Raw genomic sequence first — 20,933 nt, forward strand, 5'->3', positions numbered from 1 at the left:
CACTTGAAAGAAAAATAAGTATATTTTCCTGAATAAGATTTATTCACTGATCTGTTCACCAACACATTTGCACAGCCATGTAGACTGGAACAGCTCGAGGAGCAGCAAGCCAATGCAGTTAGGTGAGAATGAGTAGTACAGGATGGTAGTGGGAAAACAAGAAAGGCAGTAATACCCAGGGATGGTTTTGCCCCTAAATACTTTAATGAGGAATATCAAAGCAGAGATTCAGAGATTGACTGCTCTAAGGAAGCGAGTCATGTTGGAAAATATGCCTTAATTGATGCATTGCTAAATGCTGCTTAGCATCATTTGTAGCTGGATTACTAGTGATTTTCCTTGGTGGAGGCTGGGTTGTCTTTGTTCTGCTCTCAGAAGCTTCATCAGACATTTGTTGGGAGTTGCAGTACTGCTGAGGACATATGGCAGCCCTTTTGTGTTGGAAACATCCAACTTTCTGATTGTGTGGTGCTGCGTTATAGTGTGCTTACACTGCTGACAGCTGGAATAAACAGCTTGAAAAGGGGAAACCTTATGGATGCAATGTGTGGTCAGTGCAGTCAGTACAAAGCCTCTATCCCCTTGCCGGGTACCTTTGCAACTCAGGAGGCTTGAAGCTGTACCACACCAAGTGCCTGAACTACCAAAGGGCAAACAAGGTTTGAAAGCAGTACCTGTCTCTCCTTGTCCCTTGAGGGCCTGCTCCTCCTCTAGCATGGGACATACTTGTGATATACAACCCTCTTCAGCAGCTTAGCATTCTCCATCCCAGAAGCACTTCAGCTTCTGACCCTGCCCCCCCTCTTCTAGTATTTTGCCCGCTGTAGTGGCCTGAACCACCTTATCTTTTCCAGCTAATGTAAGTCTAAGTTTGTTGATGGGCAGTTTATCTCCTTTTGTTCTTCTGTGTATTTTGTTAGCTAAAGCAAAAAAACTCTTACCCTTCCCTGGCTTACCATTCCTGTGTTCCCAGGCAGCAATTTCTTCCAGCTAGCCTCTCCTGGAGAAATAGTCTGTGCCATTCAAACAGATTAAATTAACTCGGGCAGATTGTAATGCATAGAGAGTGGCTTGCCCTGCCATACACAGTGGCAAATCATGAAGTTGAATCTGTTGCTTTCTCTGTGCTTGCTATAATCACAGTTTATTAGGATACACAGTTTGTGTAGAGGCACATTCATGTTTTGTCTTCTGGCCTTCCTCTTGGGTGCCCCGGACTGAAAAACAAATAGTGAGGGAGAGACAGACAAACAAAATCATCCTGTGAGATATAAAAGAGGGAGATCCTGGATAATATTTGAGTTCCTTTGAAGTGAACGCTGAATAGATTAGGAAAAGTGTAATTGAATTAAAGCGACTCATTTTTGGAGAAGATATACTTTTACCCTGGCTAAGCAATTTCCCAGTTGAGTTTTTTATCACTTTCCAGCACCTGCTCGTTTCAGAGGGCGACACTCCAGGGATTACTCTGAGCCAGTGCCAACAGCCAGCATTTCTCACTCCCCTCTCACACGCCTCCGCCTCCTGCACTGCTCTAGGCACACACCCCGATATAGAATGACAGCACATTGCCACAATTTAAGTGAGGCTGCCTCTGCCTTTTTGGAAGGACAGGTCCTCCAGAGAGCACCAGCCACAGCAACTGTCCACCCTTGCAAAAAAACGCCTTCATCATGGCGTATAAAGCAGCACATTTGGCCTTTAAGTCTCGCTGGCACAAGACAGATGAAGAACTCTGTCGGCACAGTATGTCCTTCGTCTTGCATACAGCGATCCGAAATGACTTCTTTCAGAGTTACCTTTATCTGCTGGAAAAGCTTCCCCTGGGTGAGTAGCTGGTGGGCAGGAGCGTCTGTGTGCGTGTGTGACCGTGCTCTGGAAGGACATATCGTGTTAGACGGTGAAGTGCCGACATGTTAATGACAATAAGTAGTAGTTTTGAGAGGCCCAGCTCGAGAGACTACAGTGCTAGCTGAACCATTTGATAGTCTCTCTCTCAGCTCCCTCTGATTCAGTACCCTGTTGTTTTACCTAAGTACTCCACAGATTGTTAGAGGGGAGCAAGGGAAAGACCACAAGAGTGAACGAAAGTTTGGTGTCTGGCTGATGGTACCTTTTTTTGTCATCATTTAAGTAAAACATGCATTGACCTGTTTGGAACTTGGAAGGACAAATACAAAACTAGCAGAGCTGACAGGCCTTACTTTCTGTTGCCTGATACCTGCTTTATTGTCATTCAGTGTGTCCTTAGCCTTGTCATATGTATGATTTTGGACAAGTGACTGAAAGGTAATGATTTTTTTTTTTTTCAAGAGTCTCTGTAATTCCAATCTCTGCAGCAGGCTGTCTAGCCTACTGTTTGTTATCTGGGAGAAAAATGCTTCCAAAATGTTTATTTATAGACAAATTTCAGTGAAAGCCTCTGGTATAGAATGCCGAGACATTTTTTTTATATGCAGAAAATGAACGTTCCTTTCTTATGAAAATGTGTCACTGAATAAGAACCAAAATTTCTCCAGGGCAGTAGAGCTAAAAAGTAGATTTGACTTGAGTCTGCATTATGTTAGCATGTCAGTTTTTAAGCAGAATTATTCAGCTTCCACTCATTGTTAGAATTGGAGGAGTTTAAAATGGAAAGGATGTGTCTGTGTGACCTGTTAAATGGCTGTTCACAGTGAATTCTTGAGGGCTCCTTCCTAATTGAAAGAGCAGTTTAGACAAGTGGATTGTCTTTCCTGATTGTGTGAAACTATACAGACCTCTGCTCAAAATGCTAGAGTCCTGTAAAAAGAAAAAGAATTTCCATGTCATCTTAGTATTTTGATATGGCTTTTTACATACAGCAATATCTGCAGCTATCTAAAATGAGAGATGGAAGATAAATACTCCTGTCCCTAATGGTAGGTAGCTATGAAGGATAGAAAGGCAGGAAAGATAGAAAGGGAGGAAAGTTAATCATGGGTCAATGTAATCTCAAGAAGTCTGAAAATGTTATTCTTTCATTTGTTGTGAAAATAAACACAACATATTAGAAACTGAGCAGGATTTCCTACAATGTAACTGTTAGTGTAAGTACTAATAGATCATTTTAAGGCTAGAGGCTACCATTATGAACATCTAGCTTAGGATTTCACATAAAAATTCTTGCAGCATGCTTATAACTTAGGACTGGCTCACACTATATATTTATGAAGACAAAAATACCTTGGGTTAAGGGCTGCAAATGGCTGAGAATCCATCAGTCCGTCATTAATCTGTTTCCAGGCATAATTGCTTCACTCTTCTAAAGCTATATTTTATTTTGTGTCTGAATTTTATTTGAATTTCCATTCCCAGCCAACAAGCTTCAAAAAATGTTCCTAACAGACTGAAGATCCCCTCTGCCAGGTTTTTCATTACCTGAATCATTAAAACTTCACTAAAGAGCTTTCAAGCTTATTGCCAGCATATCCAAATTAGTTTGGCTCCACAGAAGAGGTACTGTGAGTCCAGCCTTCATGTGAAGATGCAGTGTGTCTGTTACTCCGTGGTTATTGTCGTGGAGTAAAAGTGTACATAAGGACAGGTGCTGTGGAGTAGCTTGTGCCCTGTGTATACACATCCAAGAAACTTCACAACATGCTAGGATGTCACGGTCTGGATGGGTGGACGATCAGATGGGTAAAAAGTGGCTGCGTGATTGAGCTTACAAAGTCATGGTCGGATCTCGAAGTCAGTGGAGTACCATGAGGGTCTGTCCTGGGACCTATCCTCTTTAACATCTTTATCAATAACCTGGAGGAGGTGAAGGACTGCTTGCTCATCACATTTGCAGATTGCAGCCGACTGGCAGGACTTATCCACAAGTTTTAGGTCAGGACTGCCATCCAGACGCACCTAAGTAGGCTGGAGGAAAGAGACAGTGAGAACTGAGTGAAACTCAAGTTCAGTGAAATTCAAAGGCAAATGCACCTGGAAAGGCAGAACCCCTGGCAACAACAACATGGGCTGGGCAGTGGCTCGCTGGGGAGCAACCCTGGTAGGGTTTTGGTAGACAGCAACTGAACATGAACCAGCAGTGTGTCCTGGCAGCAAAGAATACCAGCAGCATCCTGGGCTGTATTAACAAAAGCATAGGTAATTGTTTGAGGGAGGTGATTCTCCTCTTTTACGCAGCAGTCATTAGACCACATGTGTGGAGTCTTAAACTCCCAATGCAGGAAATGACTTGGAGGGAGTTAGTTGACCTCCAGGGTGGTGAGGGAACTGGAGTACATGCCCTGTGAAGACAGACCAAAGAAATGGGGCATGTTCAGCCAGAAGAGACAGCTTCAAGGAGACCAAATATCAGCCTGCCATTATGTACAAGAAGATCATGAGGAAGATGGAGCTGAGCTCTGCACAGTGGTGTGAGGCAGGAGGACAAGACACAGTGGCCATAAATGGAAACAAAAGAAATTCAGACTGGATGTAAGGGAAAACTCTTCCCTGTGAGGACGATCAGGCATTGGAACAGCTTGCCCAGGGAGATTGTACAGTTCTGCATCACTGGAGGCTTTCAAAACCGATTTGAATAAAGTCCCATTGAATCTCATCTGACCTCATGTCTGTCCCTGGTTTGAGCAGAAGTTTGGGCTAGAGACCTCCTTAGGTCCCTTCCAACCTAGACTGTCCTGTGATCCAGTGCTCTCTGGTGGAGAGGACAGAATGTGGCAGGTCTGAACATCTCTGCAGAATGACATTTTCCAATTCAGTTCAGAGTGGAACTGAGCAGAAATGAACCGAACTTCTCAAGCTTCAAGACTAGATCCAGATATCTCTGTATAAACAGTACTAAAGAACTAAAGCAACGCTAAGACTGTGACCTAGCAGGGTAGTTAAGCGTGTACTTAACCCTAAGCATGAATAATAACACTGAAATCAACCTTTACATTGAGACTTGCAGTGCAGCCCAGGGTCAGCAAGGTAGAAAGTTTACTTCAAGCGATGCTAACTCTACACTCCCCCCACTCCATTGCTAGGTTCAGAGGTGGAGCACTTAGGCATGTTTACCTATGAGCTGCGTGTATCTGGTATCACAGCCTGTTAAGAGAAACATGTCACTTTTACAGACCAGGGTAACATTTATAAATAAAAGACATGAGTAACTTTAGGACCTGATCCAACAATGTACTTAAATGTGTGTGAATGCCCTTAAGACCAGTGGACTTTAATGGAGCTATTCAGATGCTGGAAATTATGCGTGTGTTTACATGGGCTGCGGGACTCAGTGCCAGTGGGGTGAGATCTGCAGCAGAAAACTCAGATGATCAGTCCATAGAGACAAATATTCCCCTATGTGAGGCACGTGTCTGTAAGTAAAATCTGCTTTGGGGATAGGCTGATGTTCATCCTCTATAAAACAGAATTTAAATGGTTCTTGGACCACAGTAGAGAAGTGAATTCTACCCTGCACCCAGATAACTATTTTTTCAACTGATGCACAAAGCAGATGTTGCATTTAAAAGGGAATACTCAGCCAAACTGGAATTAGTTCAATATCTTGCAGAAAGCAGTTGGAGCCACAAAATAATGTTCACAAATAAAAACTTAAAAAAAATTACTTGCAACATTTACTTCTGCCAGGGAAATTTAGCTGAGTAAACCCTGCAACCAAGAACTGTAAGACAGTCTACTGGAGGTTGAGATTGCACCCAATCTTATGTATTAAGTGGTCCCATTTCTCTAGAGATTTAGATCAGATGCAGTGGGAAATCGAATTTTGAACTGATCCATAAGAAAATAGTAGAGATAATGTTTTGGACTTGGCAGGGCAAAAGGGCTTAGGTAGGTGCTCTCAGCCTAGTCCCGGGGTTGGCATTCAGCTGTAGGTCACCACTCTGCATCCAGACTGTATTTGCAGTGACTGAAAATTATTAATGCCTGTGGAGTGAGGGACTTGCCAGCAGATTCAGCTGAGAGACCAAGTGTGCCATTAAATAAGTTTCTTCTTAACTTTACTAGAAATGCATTTCTAACCTTAAACTTTACAAGTCACCTGCCTTAACACTGAGAAACTTGTCTGTGAAAGACAGCTGCCCCTCTCCTGCAATGTCTGAGAGACTTACAGGCTCCATCATCCTATCCTGCTTATGCCCTACTTTACAAAGTTCATTGAAATCAGGCTATGTATCCATAACAGACTTCACAAGTATTTCATTTCCTGATGCACAAGATATTCCCACATGGGTCATGGAAAGGGAGATGCCTCTGGCTAGACAGGTCCTATGATGAGGGGGAGGCGTACTTGGAGCTGAGCTGCAACACTAACTGCCACCAAGGACATGTGTGCCTCCTTGCACTTCTCTTCTGGGATAGATTCCTGCAAGCTGGCAAACCTCCTTCTCCCTCTGGTCCTGCTGCTGGAGCCTGCATGCCAAGCACAGCTGCGAGGCAGATCAGAGGTGAGGTTGATTGGCTGTGTCTGGAAAATTGGGTTGTGCATTGGGAGAGTTGGCAGTGTTGCAAATTCATGAGAGGGGGGAGTAACACTGAGGGAGCAAGGGGTAGAGATCATCTCTATACATCACACACTGCATGAGTGAGACTGTGGGTCTGCAGGAGATTACTTTGGGTATAGTGCCACCCTTTACGTTAGCCTATGTCCTTGCGTGCCCTCAGGTAGGAGACTTGCATAGAAAGATCTTTGCAAAGTCTGATGCATAGAGAAGACCCCACGGATGTTAACCCCAGAGCAGGTTTTGGATGCCAGCACATAAGGCAGGGCTGTGGGGCTCCAGCTGGCGCCGCAGGAGCTGCAGTCAGCTGGTGTATGCATGCAAGTCCCAGCCGGCATTCTGCAAGCCCAATACTGGTTCTGAGTGAGAAATCTGAGAGCACACACTACAGATCTGATGTCCTGAAAAGCATATCGTCCCCATCTGTTGCCTCAGGTCAGGCTCATATTTTGAGTAGGACTCTGAATATTTGTTGTTCGTGCTGCCAGCTGCCTGCAACACCCTCTCCTAGTGTGCAGACAGCCCATAAATGCCTTTCCCATAAGTTTAGCAAAACAGGATAAATCACTGTCCTTTGACAGGTCCATTAAACAAGCCCTAGAAATCATCCCTGGATTCTTATATGGAAGATCTTGCAAAGCCAACATGCAGGGATTCAGTTCTGTTCACCAGACAGGCTGGCATCTGAAATGGAGAAAAAAGAGACACAGAGAAAAAAAGATGGTGCCAGTCCCAGGGAAAGATGGAGATCATTCACTGGAAGAATCACAGCCACTGAGGGAGTCTTTTTCCCAGGCTCTGGGAGCCGCCCTGTCCAAGTTGTGCTGGGGATTGGCTGCTGCCCCCTTCGTATTAATTTTTTCAGCTAACTGGTTTCTTCTGAGTATGTGAATATAATCAGTGGAGTGTGTAAAACTCCCAGATTTGACCCTTGCTGGGCTCAGTGCTTCTTGTGGTATAAATTTCTTAGGCATAACATAAATGTGTAATGGATTAAAGCTTTAATAGTATCCGTTCAGCAGTTGACTTAAGCAGGTGATGACAGGAGGGGCTGGTAATGCTGCTTTTGTTGGATGAAGAATATGCTGGGCATGCTGCTTATGTGTAACCCAATAGCACTATTCTGTTCCGAGTGGTCCTTGGTGGTAATTATTCCCCATCCTACTTCTTTTGTCCCCCCTTCATTTGCCTCCAGAATGTCATTCTCCTGCTGAGGATGGGCAGGCACACACTTATTCCCTGCTGAGCTTGCTTGCCCTCAATAAATACATTCCAGGCTTATATTCAGGGCCTCTGGCCTAGCTCTCATCCTCTGTGTGGAGGGCATAATTACTGTTCCCCGGCCGGCATAAGCAAGGCATGGCCTGTTCAGACCCTTCCCAGCAGCGACCAGCAGTGCTCCCGTGGATGTTTAAAGATGCAGCGACAAAGCACTGCTCCCTGGCCCTTCTGTGTATGCAGCCAGCAGGGAGCTCTCCCTTTCTGTTGTTATTAACCCAGAAGGTGTTTGCTACTGGATCATTTCCAGTTGCTCAATCATGCTAGGAGTCTGCAGCAGAGCTGGGCTCCCACTGCAAGGTGGTGCTCACAAAGACTTGTTCCCAGTGTGACTTCATCCCTCCTATTGCTTAGCTTTCACAGACAGGCTTGTCGTGTTTTTGTTGGAAGGTCTGTCATACACACAGGAAAATGCCTGGACACCTGTTTGTGTGCATGAGATAGTAAGAGGTGCTGTTTTCCGAGCAAACTGTTTATGGCCTTCCTCAATCCAAACTTCTGAGCCACAAAAAGCCCCTACTTTTGATACACCAATGCACATCGAGTATGGAAAAACCCAGGATGCAGAGAATAGACCTCAGTTTTTTACAGAATAGGGGAAAATAGCCCTTTTCCCAGCAAAGCTCACAAGAGCTGATAAAACAGCTTCAAACTTCTGATTGCTGTTTATTACCAGCAAAATAGCCAAGCAATTAAAAGAAACATCCAAGCCTCTGGCACACAGGAACATTCCGGTATATCACCCACTGATTATCTCACTCCTTGATCTGTGACAGATGAAAATTTAGGACTGTCTCTTCTAAATTGTTTCCCCCCCGTATACTCATTTAGGCCTGAGACTACCATCTGCTCTTCGGTTCAGCTTACTTCAGTGCCACAGACTGAACTGTATCACTAAAAATAAACCAGAGCAAGCACCTCATTCATCCACTCTCTTCTTGGTGCACTCTCCGTGCAGCTGTCAATGGCTATAAAGCATATATGGAAATCTGCAGAACAGTTAGGTTTGTGATAGCGGAAATGATGACCCTGCATAACAATAAACGCCACCCACAGCCTTTCTGGGAGCAAATCAAACCCCTTGCTCTCTTTGGTATGCATGTTCACTTCAAACTTGAAATGATTTTTCACTGACATGAAAACGTAGTGTGATGACAAAAACAATATTTGAGCCTGGGAGGCACTGAATTTGTCCAAGGGGGCTGTATCCCATCAAGGTCTTGCAGGATTAAATCCAAAACCTTTCCTTCCACCTTTGCTTTAGAAACAGAGGTTTTGTGATTTGAAGGCTCAACTTAAGTTTATAGATCTTTGCCATCATGCCTCCAGAGCAGTAAACTAAACTAGAAATATTTGTCATTAGCAGTAAAATAGTGATTTATCTGCTTGCAGTGAAACTTTACGCTTTGACAAGCCAAGTTATCAATGGGGAGATGCAGTTCTACGCCAGGGCCAAACACTTCTACCGGGAGGTGCCAGCCACAGAAGAGGGCATGATGGGAGACTACATTGAGCTCTCCAATACAGACATTGAATCCTCCAGGGAGTTTCTCAGGAAGTTTGTTGGGGTGAGTCATTTAATCCCATCTTCTGCAAGAAACAGTGGTGGTGTGTCATAAATGACATGCACTGTGCCCGGTCACATATATTTTAAATGGCACCATGTGTCATATTCGATATGCAGTCACAGGTAATAACTGACTGTCATTGCGCCTAGTAATGTATTCTGCCAGGTCATGCACCATCATGAATACACATTTTGCCTGGCCTTATGGCATAATTTACCTGGTTTGCATCCTTTTCTTATGCTTCAAAGCTGCAAAGAGGATTGTGCAAGGAGTTCTTATAGCTGTGTTTGAGTGGGAGATTAATTCTCAGTGCAAGACTGAGACCTTTCGTGATAAAATCCTTGCTGGCTTCAGAGGCAGATTTCTCTGTGCAAATTCCTGCAGTCCATTTGGGAAAGTAGCTGAGACTAAATGCCAAGTTTCTGTTTTGCCTATTTATAGATATTTCTGAAAATTCTGCAACAAAACCCAGCCCTCCCCCTCCTCCCCCCAACATTAGAAGTTATAGAATAAGCTATGCTTTAGAAAAAATATTTTTTTCTTGAACATTCGAGTGTCACTGGGGACCTTTGCAGGCAGGTCTCTAAAGGTCTGTACATGTCTTCAAAGGTCTGCTTTGACCTGAGATGCAAAGAGATGCCGAGTGGGATTTTAAAAGCACCTACAATAGCAGTATCACTTTGGCACTTAGGTTTCTGAAAATCCTATCGATGCCTAAATGTGTCTTTGGGAATCTGCAAATCTTTAAAAGTGTGGCTTGATGGTTTTCTGACTGCCCTTACCTCTTCCCAGGGAAAAAGCCCACTAAATTAGCTCAACAACAGTATTAAATGCTAAAGAATCCACAAAACTACAGGAAAACAAATTTCTTAAGTTCCCCTGCTCACAGAATGACTAGTTTTATAAAATGCTACCATAGATCTTTCATTTTCTGCTCAAATGTACAGATTTGGGACAGCCAGATGACCTTTTTTTAGTCATAATGATCTACTGTGGGAAAAAGCTCGATAGGTTAATTAGATGTTGTATATAGAAAAGGGCACATTTTAAATGAATTGGAATGGAAAATGAGTGTGGCTTAACAATAGATAAAAATCCTGTATAGCAGTGAAGGACAACCGGTGGCAGAGTTTGCTGTACCTGATAAAGGGAGGCTTTTGGGACAGTGAGTCATCAAAACACCACCAAACAGCTACATTTTTTTTAAATTTACAATCATTTGTATTAATGCTAATGCAAAAAGGCTTCACAACATCTCAAAGGCTTGCTGGATCAGGCTTTCTGCAGATACAAAATAAGAAAATACAAAGGAAGTTCAGCAAGGCAGCTGAACTCGATGGCAAAATGGCATTTTCAGACAAAATGAAATGCAACTATAAGCCTGAAGCCAGCTCAAGGCATATTCCGTAAATTTTATTTAAGTCTCGTTTTAAGGACATCTGTGGAATTTAAGTGGTGCATAAGCGTGTACTCAGGGGAAGATTTCATGCTTCCTAGACATTGTATAGATTCAGTTTCCTGAACGGCAGGTTTGTATCACACTGTTATGCCTTCTCATCTCCAAGACCCAAAAAGGAAAGAAGCACAGTCTGTAGCAGTTTCACATGCCAAAGAGAAATCATACCCAGTGCATCAGGTGTGATGACAGACACAAAATACTCCAGAGTAGAGTTCCTACTCCTATTATTAGCCAGGGATAGAAAGGATACTCTGAATGGCCCAGATCAAACAAGAAAAAGAAAAAAAAAGGAACAGAAAGAAATCTGCACATTTTGCTGGTGCTGATTCAGTTTGTCCTCTGTTGAGATACAGTCAATTGATTATGTTACTTATGGTTCATTTTCCTTTCTTACTATTGCATTTTGAATCCTACTCAACCAGATACAGATATTTACTGGCTTTCTGTAGTAGTGATTTCACTGTAAATCTAATTTGAGTTATGTCTTCCCAAGTTTATGGCTCTATGAATAATTTTGGTTTTTCCAGTAAGGTGATCTAGATGGAAAAAGGCAATTTGCTTCATCCTAATATAAACTATACTTTCTTTTTTAAAGAGAATCAGAAAATAGGAAAATAAGTTTCAAGTCAACTTAACATATTTTAGTTATTTTTTTCTATTGTTTTACCCTCTGAAAAAATTTGCCCTTTGTTTTCAAGATATAAGTCAGTTCCAAAATGAAAAATACTGCTTAGAAATGAAAAGTTGACAAGTTTTTTTTTTCCTTGAAAGTTGTGAAAAAGAAGTATCTTGACATTTTCAACATTCTTTCCCATGTTTTTTGGCTATAACTGTTCTCTAGATTTGAAATATCAATTTCACAGAGAGTTTTATTCCTCCAAAACTTTATTTTCTGGCAAAACTAGTGCTCTTAAAAAAAAAAACAGTTGCCCAGTTCCACTCAAATTACCCCTCTTGAGTCAGTTTGGCTGGTGTGGAAATGCCACACAGTGACATTTCCCTTACATGACTGATGTTGCATACCTTCATGTATGGCATTTCTTAGCATGATTCTTAGCACCACTGTAAACTGAGCTACAGATTTCTTTACCACCAGAGAATTTATCTTGCCTGGGCACATGGAAGGAATTACAGAAAGGACTAAGGACCTCACTTATATTTTAGCCTGTCTCCTCCCCAGGCAAGTCAAACTGAGTTAGAAGTGCCACTGTGCTCAAGTTAAGAGGTTTTATGTGTGTGTGGGCAGAACTCAAACCAAGAGCAACATTACTTGAGCCAACAGTGCTGTACAGACAAGCTATAGGCTGTCTTAGGTGCAGTCAGACTTGAAGGGTTATCAGCAGAGCTACAGCACTGCATATTTATGGCAATGCATTAACGCCGGTTAAAGCCTTGACGTCCACATAGACACAGTGTTTTCAAGTGCCTAATCCGAAGGTAATGTGTAAAAAAGGAGATAAAAAAAACCAAGAAACCATTAATTCAGGAACAGTAGTGAGCTATAGGTGTGTGAAATAATACAGATGGAGACTGTATTAACTTTATAGTTTCCTTTCTGCCCTAAACCCTTTCTCCCTTTCTTGCCCTCAGTTCACTTGCCTGATTGGTTACTTGCTGAATGAAATGCTTCACAAAAGTGATTTTTCTCTTGTTTAATCAGGGGGATTGAGGAGATGTTGTTGAAAACCTGGTTTTATTTTATTTTTTAATTTAGAAAGAAAACCACTGTGATTTTTATCTATTTTTTGAACTCTGATTTCTTTTTATCATACGTATCTACACTGCCTTCCTGCTCTTCCAAGAGCTGAAGTAGTAGCACCAGGAATATATTCCACAGCTCTTTTATCCCTAAGGAAATCTGTAAGTGCCCTGCTTAGCTTTACAGAAGAATTTTTGGGTGTATATGTGTACTACATGATAGCAATTCTGAGTAATGGGAAGCAGGTAATCAGAGGAGCAGTCAGTCTTAAATTTTTAAGCCTGTTCTGGCCTAAAATTTTCACTTATACTATTTTTTTAAATAAGGAGTCTGATTTTTGACTCAATTAGGCTTTTGGGAAAATGATTGCCTTCCAAAGAAAATGTTACTACCTTGTCAAAGCTCTGAGCACTCCTAAACTGAAAATATATTAGCTGAACATGGAATTATGTCAACATTTTCATTACAAACGGAGCCATGGTGCTTCGCAGTGCTTCTCAACTGACTGCCTGATGCTCTTGCTCCCTTTCAGCAAAGTGTGGGATCAAGCTTCATCTCCCATGATTGTTCCCTTTCCTTCTTCTCGATGGCAAATGGAGATGTGTCATCAGAGGTCCTTGCTGTGACGCATCATGGGAGATGAATTCCCTGTTTCGAGTGAGGTACTGTGACTATAGGTTCTCTGAAACACAAATGTCAAAGAAGTTATATGATTCTTTGTCAAATTCTCTCAGTCGTTTTGGTAAATCATCTCAGTTTTCTCACCAGCTTCCTCAAAGATTTTTACTTAATGACATCAGTGTAGGCCTGTATGTATCTGCCAGCAAACAATATGGAAATCTACCTTGTAAAGATCCAAGACACATTTCCTTCTCCTTTCATGAACTCCTTGTTGCAGCTTAGTCTGGTCCTCAGTAGAAGCCACATGCTCCTAAGTGCAGCCTGTGAATGAAGAATGGCTCACATTTTCTGGCTAACTACAAACAGGTAGTCTCCAGAGTCCAATAGGGTTGAAGGCTTGTGGACTCTTGCGCACGTTGGGAGATTAATCTTCCTAGGTATACAAATTGGGACCAGCAGCCCTGGAGACTAGTGAGAGCCCTTGAGGTCCTTGTGCTCTTTCTACACTTACTCCACGTAACCAGATGCTCAGCTGGGCTATTCATAGTCATGTCATTGACAGTGCTGTCCTTTGACCTTAATAATCTACTGAATTACCCACTGAAGCAAGGCCAAAAAAAGCGGTGAGTTACGTGATTTATGCTTGGTCATTACAGAGGAGGTCTCCCAATAAGCAGGAAGAGCAAGACTCTTCCTGAGCTTATTTCCTTTAAGAGCAGTGAAGTTGCAGCAGGGACTTTGGCCCATAGCTTTCACTTCAACACTCAATTCCAGGGGACAGGGAAAGGTGTTTACATTTGTTTTTAATATATTTGTTTAACAGATAACTTTGGCCAGGGGAGCTCCAATCCCACAGTCAGTGCATGTACAGACTTAAAATTTCTGTTTTACAGAACAGCAGCAGGCTCTTAAGAGCCTTTTTATAGCTAGAATGGAAGCTTTAGGGGTGAAATACAGCTTTCATTATAAAGCTCCTTTACAGTGACTCGTTATTTTCTTATAGACATATCCTTTGTGCCTCATTTTTTCATGTCTGATCTCTGTCCAGAGATTATATTTATGAAGAAAAAAAGAAGTTAAGCAAAATCTACTCAATCATCTTTCTTGTCTCTGTACCTGAAAAAAATTCTGTATATGCTCCAGTCCAAACTTTTAGAGTTCTCATAAGTTGCCTCCAACTCCAAGATCCTCATTCAAACACAGCTTGTTTTGAAAACTGCACTCTGATCTCAAGGGTGCTGTGTATCTGCAGAGATGTCCATGGGCACCTTGGGAGTTCTGTGCTGCAGAAGTTACGTCTTGCATGCAGTATTTGGTATATGCTTACTTTTTATTAGGCCTTCACAGCGCTCGGAGTGAGGCTTATCTAGCCATGTTGTTGGCTGTGAGGTGTGACTGTTTGACAGATGAAGATGCAAGGACTTTACAAAGACCAGTGGATCCTCTGAGAAAGCTAGGTACTTGTGAAAGTTTATGTCTCTTATACCAAGCAAGAACTTACTGTATAGCAATAACTGCAGGGCTGGAATGAAGAAATCCCATCAACAGTAGCCCAGGAACATAGCAGCCCAGCTTGGCTCACACTTAGGTACCCAAACCTTCATTGATGCTGTCTCAGGTTCTTATCAGTCTTGCAACAGCCCTGCACAAGTAAGGAGAGAAGACACTAGCCTTGGTAGATTAATGACCATAGCTGATAACACAGTTGCTATGATGTTTCAGGTGGTATTTTTCACATTTCAGATTCTTTTCTTGTATCTCACAGGGAGCAGGGAAAGCTGGCACCAACCGCGCCCTGGACTGCGGCTCTGGGATAGGTCGTATCAGCAAGCATGTCCTGTTACCAGTTTTCAAGAGCGTGGAACTGGTGGATATGATGGAGAATTTCCTGGCTGAGGTCCCGAACTACCTGCAGGGCAAGGAGGACAGAGTAGAGATGTATTATTGCAAAAGCCTCCAGGAATTCACTCCAGCCCCACAAAGATATGATGTCATCTGGATTCAGTGGGTTTCAGGTTAGTTTTGCATGATTCGTCCAGCCCAGCATGTCAGACAACTACACAGCCTGTGCTAAAGTTTATGTTAAAAGAATGGTGCAGCTGTAAAAGGAGGTTCTCAGACCTTCCAGACTGCTTCCTAAAATCTCACAAGAGACTTGTGAGAGTTTCCCCAGCACATGCACAGTGGGTACAAATCAAGTTGGTTTTTTTCAGGTCACATACTGGAGGAAGGTACATGTTCTTGGAGAGCAGCTTGCATGCTAAGGTGCAGCTGAGGAGCAGGCCTTTTATATGGGTTTTCTTGAACATAAATCCTCCTTTGTAGTTGCCAGTGCTGCAGATACATGAGTTTGGCCCTGCCTGTGAGCAGGGATTTCTGAATCTGATGATTATCCAGACTTGGGAATATTTCAGGATACAATCTGAAAAAAGACACAGTGAAATCACCAATACCTATAAACCGGATCATTCTTATACATGCACTGATGCTTATCAAACAGGTTCACTTTAGCTATGTTCCACAGTACCTCCTCATATTAAAAATATTTACTTCTTCTCCTTCAGCTACCCCAGTGAATGCCCTGCAGCATTAAGAGCAGCAGACTGGCAATCAGATAATGTGGGCTGTGTTCCTCATAAAATAAAAAAAGTTCTTAGTTTTTATTTTTTTCTAGGAAACCTGCTGCAGTGCCTAACTATCCTTTCAGAAAGAAGATTTTCTCCTAATCTGTGAACCGAAGTGTCCATGGTGCAGTTTCAGCTGGCAGAAATAATTTTCTAAAGCAGATGAGGAGGCCTAAACAACTCCTCCTCCAAAAACATGGAAATAGTTTATTGCTAGGCAAAAAAAAAAAAAAATAATAAAGGTAGAGAGAGATAGCACAGGAGATTATTTTATTCAGGAGTATTTATTTGTCCTCTACACATAGTCTTAAAAAGTAATGAAACTGGGCTTCTTGGAACAGGTCTTTATAGCTATACAAGCAAATTGCTTCAGAACAGTATCATTTTCCTTTGTATTTTTGCTCTTCTTGAATAACCAGTCATTGCAGTATGTGTGGCTTCTACCTCATCTTTTGAGCAAATCCGAGTCAACATGAGACTGAATGAGCTAAGACTTCTTTGAGGCTGTGCTGATCGACTATGTGGCTGCTAACGAAGGGAGCATATGGCTTTTCTTTAGCATAGACACAGATCTGAATCTTCTTCCTCCATCAATTTCAATGAAATACATAGTTATCTTAAGTATTAATCAAACTTATATCCCTATCTTGAATTTGGCTGAAGTCTGCCAATAAGCTCAATGCTTTTTGGCGGAGCAAGGGCAGGGCTGTCTGGTAGAGAGCAACACTGTGAAGATCTTATTTTCTTGGGAAACTAGGCTAAAATCTAAGATCACAGAACCTTGAGTTCCAAATTAGGTGTTCAAAAGCATCAATGAATCTTGCCAATGCAATTTTGAGACGTCTTATGTATGCATAAGTATATGAGCCCAGGCAGCTATTTTATTGAAAAAAAAAGAAGTTTGTATTTCATATAGAAATTACTATTTTTCCTTCAACTTGAAAGGTATTAAGTTTAGATTTTGAGGCTTTTTTTCTTTTTCTTTTTTTTTCCTAGGGAGTTGTTAAAAAACCTGACTTGCTATGTCAAAATGTGGTTTTGAAATGACAACTTCCATCAAGAAAACTAAATATTTTGACTAGAAAATACAAACAATGATTTTTTTTTCAAGTTTTTCATTCAGTTTCTGACCACCTGTCCTTGTTAATTAATTTTAGATGTTTCACATGTTCTCATTTTGCTCTTCTCTGAGCCCTACACTACTGATCTCAACAAAACAGAAGTATTGGTTTTTGAGAAGGAAGGGTAAAAAACACAATCTAAATAACATATTGAAAAAAGCACTATTTTTAAATGTATATGGTATATGCAAAAATCACAAGAGTATGAGGTAATATGATATTTGGCGATTTGGAAGGTCTTGCATTCCTCACTGGGTCTTTAATCCAGAACTCCATTGATGGGTACATAATGTTATGCAAAGCTATGGAGGTTTGCAGCATTAACAGACAGAAGGAACCGCCAGATTATCTAGTTTGACCTCCTCCCTATCACAAGCTGTTAATATTCATTCCTTTACCCTTGTACTAAGCCAGTAGTTTGTGTTCAATTAAAACCTATCTTGGGAAAGTCAACCACGCTTGATTTGAAGACTTCCAAGAGATGGTAAACACCACTTCTGTTGGTAGTTTCCAGTGGGTAATTACTTACACTGTTAAACAGTTGTCGTTTATTTCCAATATGAATTTGTTTGGCTCCAGTTTCCTGCCACTGATTCTTATTATGACTTTAACCACCAGATTAAAGAACCCTTCAGCACCCAGTATTTTCTCCACTATTCCCATTGACTTCTGTCCACATCTGTTGCTGCTACTAGTATGCATCCTAAATATTGATTTGAGTTTGTAACTGTTGATCTTATTGATTTGCCCAAGATTTCATAATTAAATCTGGCAAGACTAGAACTTCTCCTGCAATAAATAGGGTATGGAGCCTCAGATCAAGGCACCATTCTGATGTGTACAGGGGGAGTCTGTCTGAATGGTTAATAGTGATCTGTTTTACATCTTTTCATCTGTAGGATGTCTAACAGATAAAGATCTCCTGGAATTTCTCATCCGATGCCAGAATGGCTTGAAGGATAATGGTGTTATCATTCTCAAGGACAATGTAGCCAGGGAGGGCTGTATCCTGGATTGTCTGGATAGTAGTGTGATCCGAGACCTGAACATCCTCCACAGCCTCATAGAAATGAGTGGACTCACCATCCTACGAGAGGAGAGGCAGGAGGGATTCCCTGAGCAGTGTGTCCCTGTCTGGATGTTGGCAATGCGGAAAAGCCCTAACCATTCCCGATTGCATAGTGAGACTGCAGAGACTGGACTGTGGATGAACCGCAAGACTGGGAAGGAGAAAAGCATCTGCTAGAATCCGCCTAACCGTGCACTGCCACTATGACAAGTCTGGGGCAGCAACTCCTAGAGAGGATCAGAGAGAATTACAAATGAGCAAGTTTCTCTAGGGAATAGTCTGCTTCTAAATCCTGCCTGCTACATCATTCTCTCTGTTTTTAAAAGCCTTTTTAACAGCTCCTTGTTAGATCTCTCTTTCTTTAAGGAGTCATAATGGACAAAACTCAACTAATAGAAAATAATTAGGTCTGAATTTTCTGTAGTATTTTGGAGTGTTCTGTATTGGGTGTTAACAAATAAGCCTGGTTTTACTATGGCACTTAAATCGTCTTGGAATTTAAGAAGGATTTGTCAGATCACGGAAGCAGGAAATTCAAATAACTTCTGGAAAACCTAACCAAAATTTTGACTGTCATCACTACTTTAAAATATTTAAACCAAAAATGTAAGGAAAGTTTTATCCATTTGTTGGTATCAGCTATGCAGTTTATTTATTTATTTATTTATTTATTTTGCATTTCTGTCAGTTTGGACAATAAGACAACCTGGTTAATTTTCCATTTTTAGGAACTATTTTATCTTCCTGATATTTCTGCCATGGAACAATAGTGGTGCACAAGGGTTTTCACGCCCCAGAGGAAAACTTAGATGACAAATATATGCATGTTTGCATTGAAATCTTGTGAAAAGACTGCCCCACGAACTACACTCTGGAAAATATTTTTTAAAAATGTTCACAGTAAAAACCACTTGAAAGCTTCTCTTTATTATTCGTACCACTGTAAATTTCTTTCTTTCCCACATTCAGAACAAGTCTGGCACCATATGCAGAGCTAATGGGATTTCATGGGGTGTTAATAGTCAGACTGTAAGAAGGACTAATACAGTATTGTATTAATTAACAACTGTACTAAACTACAGAGGGTGTTATTGTAAACCGAAAGCATCTATGATTTATATTCAAACAGCAGCTGTATAAGCCTGGATTTGAAAATACTAACACACATACCATCTCCTTAAGGCTCACAGAAATTACACATTGAGCTTCTTGTCCCCTTCATATAGGCACAGAAAGTGCTGTGGAAGAACAGAAGTTCATTTTGCCAGAAAAATCAGAATTTGAAATTCTGCTTCATCTTGAATCAGGGCAAGAAGGGAGAAGTTTGAAATTCTTTGTGAAGGAAAAGCACACAACCGTAGACTTTTCCAAGTTGATTAAATTTTTTCATTCAGCCAAAATCAAATGTTTGTTTTGAATTTGACTTTTAAAATAATTTGCACTTCAAATATTAAATACGGTAAAAAGCAAATACAATATGGCTTGTTCAAAATTTTATAAATTAATGATGACGATAAAATGGACTGTTCTGACTCTGTCTGAATTTTTATCATGTTTTATTCCCCTGAAATACAATTCTGGCAAAACTTACCAGACTTTTTAAAGATTTGCATTATGACAAACCTCCATGTTCTGATGGAAGAGAATTCTATAAAACATCCTCCACATGACTGTAGGCACAATTGTCTGTGTCAAATACTGTCAACTGTGTTAGATTAAATCACATAGAAGCCTGAAGATAGTGAGATCAGGGAACCTCTCAGCTGGATTTTAGTACTCTTTGCCATCCTTTGATAACAAATCTCCAGTTTTGGTTTTAATTGCTTAACTCATCTTCTCTAGCAATATGGTTGCATATGTTGAGAATTTCCAATTTATGGCAGAGGGCTTCCTGCCATCAAATCTTATCAAGCAATTGTTCTCTTAATGTGCCATCGCTAATGGTAGCATTAAGGAAAACAACACTGGTGATTTGGTGAATACTCTGGCGTGTCATATAACCTAGAAACCTATGGTTCCCATGACACAGATGCCTCTGGAATGTTTTGGCTAATTCTTCCATTCTAATCAACTGGTAATGGACATAAATTTAGTATGTAACATTGTTAAAAACCCTAGGTGAACACTTACATTCTGGAATTGTCCCCAGAACTAAGTGCCTCAAATTCCCTTTAAGCCACTAGAAAGCTTTCATTCTGCTGAGGCTGCTAAAAGCTGGTGTGGTCCTTGCGTGCATATGAGTATGTGCAGGTATCTGAAGGAAACTCAGTCATTTGTTTTATGGGAAAGAGGCATCAATCCTATAGTTAATAACACTCGTTAACAATGACAGGATAATATTTAAAAGGCCTTTGCATGGATTACAAATTAATTCGTTCTTCACCATTTTTTCTTCCAGCCAGAGATGTCTGCCATGGTGCAGAATACTTTGGGACAACTGGAGATCGTAGTACAATCATGTTTGTGCCAGGCATATCTGAATGGTGTTGGTCACTACAATGGTGAGAGAACAGCACTGGTGAAATAGGGAAGTAAACAATTTTATACAAATCTTAAACAGCTGCCACATCTCACAGGGCAGAATATATCAGCTGTTCACTTACACACTAAAGTGGGTGTAGTTCAGTAATGAGAGATGTGGTTCCAAGGTGAATATAGAATGTGAAGTGGTTTAGGATGAAAGGTAGAATATAAACGAATGGTGCTGTTATCAGTGAAATATATTTTTCAGGGTAAAAATGTTCTTCCCATATTTTGCACATCTTTCCTCTTTGAATTTCCAGAATACATATACAAAAACATATAATGAAAATTCGTTCCCTTAACTATGTGAGAACAGAGACAAGTAAAATCTTAATTTAGTAGAAAAACCCATATTTCATGGTTCCTGCATTCCTGGAAATTAATGTTTCATGGATATGTTGCCTCCACAGTAAAATATTAAAGCTTTTCTGGTGACATAATGAACCTCAAGAGTAAAGAAACACAAGCCCTCCAGAGGCTTAAATGAATGAGATT

At 41.1% G+C, this 20,933-nt stretch overlaps 1 protein-coding gene across 1 annotated transcript; it reads left to right on the plus strand.

Moving 5' to 3' along the window:
* Window positions 1-1,645: 1,645 nt before the first annotated feature.
* On the plus strand, window positions 1,646-19,505 carry NTMT2 (N-terminal Xaa-Pro-Lys N-methyltransferase 2). The gene is made up of 4 exons (XM_010122305.2): window positions 1,646-1,827; window positions 9,147-9,322; window positions 14,867-15,116; window positions 17,746-19,505. The coding sequence occupies exons 1-4, from the start codon at window positions 1,674-1,676 to the stop codon at window positions 18,090-18,092; spliced, it is 927 nt and encodes a 308-aa protein (XP_010120607.2). The 5' UTR covers window positions 1,646-1,673; the 3' UTR covers window positions 18,093-19,505.
* The last annotated feature ends 1,428 nt before the right edge of the window (window positions 19,506-20,933 follow it).

This window comes from Chlamydotis macqueenii, chromosome 8 (assembly GCF_036417535.1).
Source record: "Chlamydotis macqueenii isolate bChlMac1 chromosome 8, bChlMac1.mat, whole genome shotgun sequence".
NCBI classification, from domain to species: Eukaryota; Metazoa; Chordata; class Aves; order Otidiformes; family Otididae; genus Chlamydotis; species Chlamydotis macqueenii.

Excerpts from the sequence above, each read along its gene's own strand:
- NTMT2 (XM_010122305.2), top strand. The coding sequence starts at position 1,674 with ATGGCGTATAAAGCAGCACATTTGGCCTTTAAGTCTCGCTGGCACAAG. Across the intron at positions 9,323-14,866 it reads TTCTCAGGAAGTTTGTTGGG|GGAGCAGGGAAAGCTGGCAC; the intron begins GTGAGTCATTTA and ends TGTATCTCACAG. Across the intron at positions 15,117-17,745 it reads CTGGATTCAGTGGGTTTCAG|GATGTCTAACAGATAAAGAT; the intron begins GTTAGTTTTGCA and ends TTTCATCTGTAG.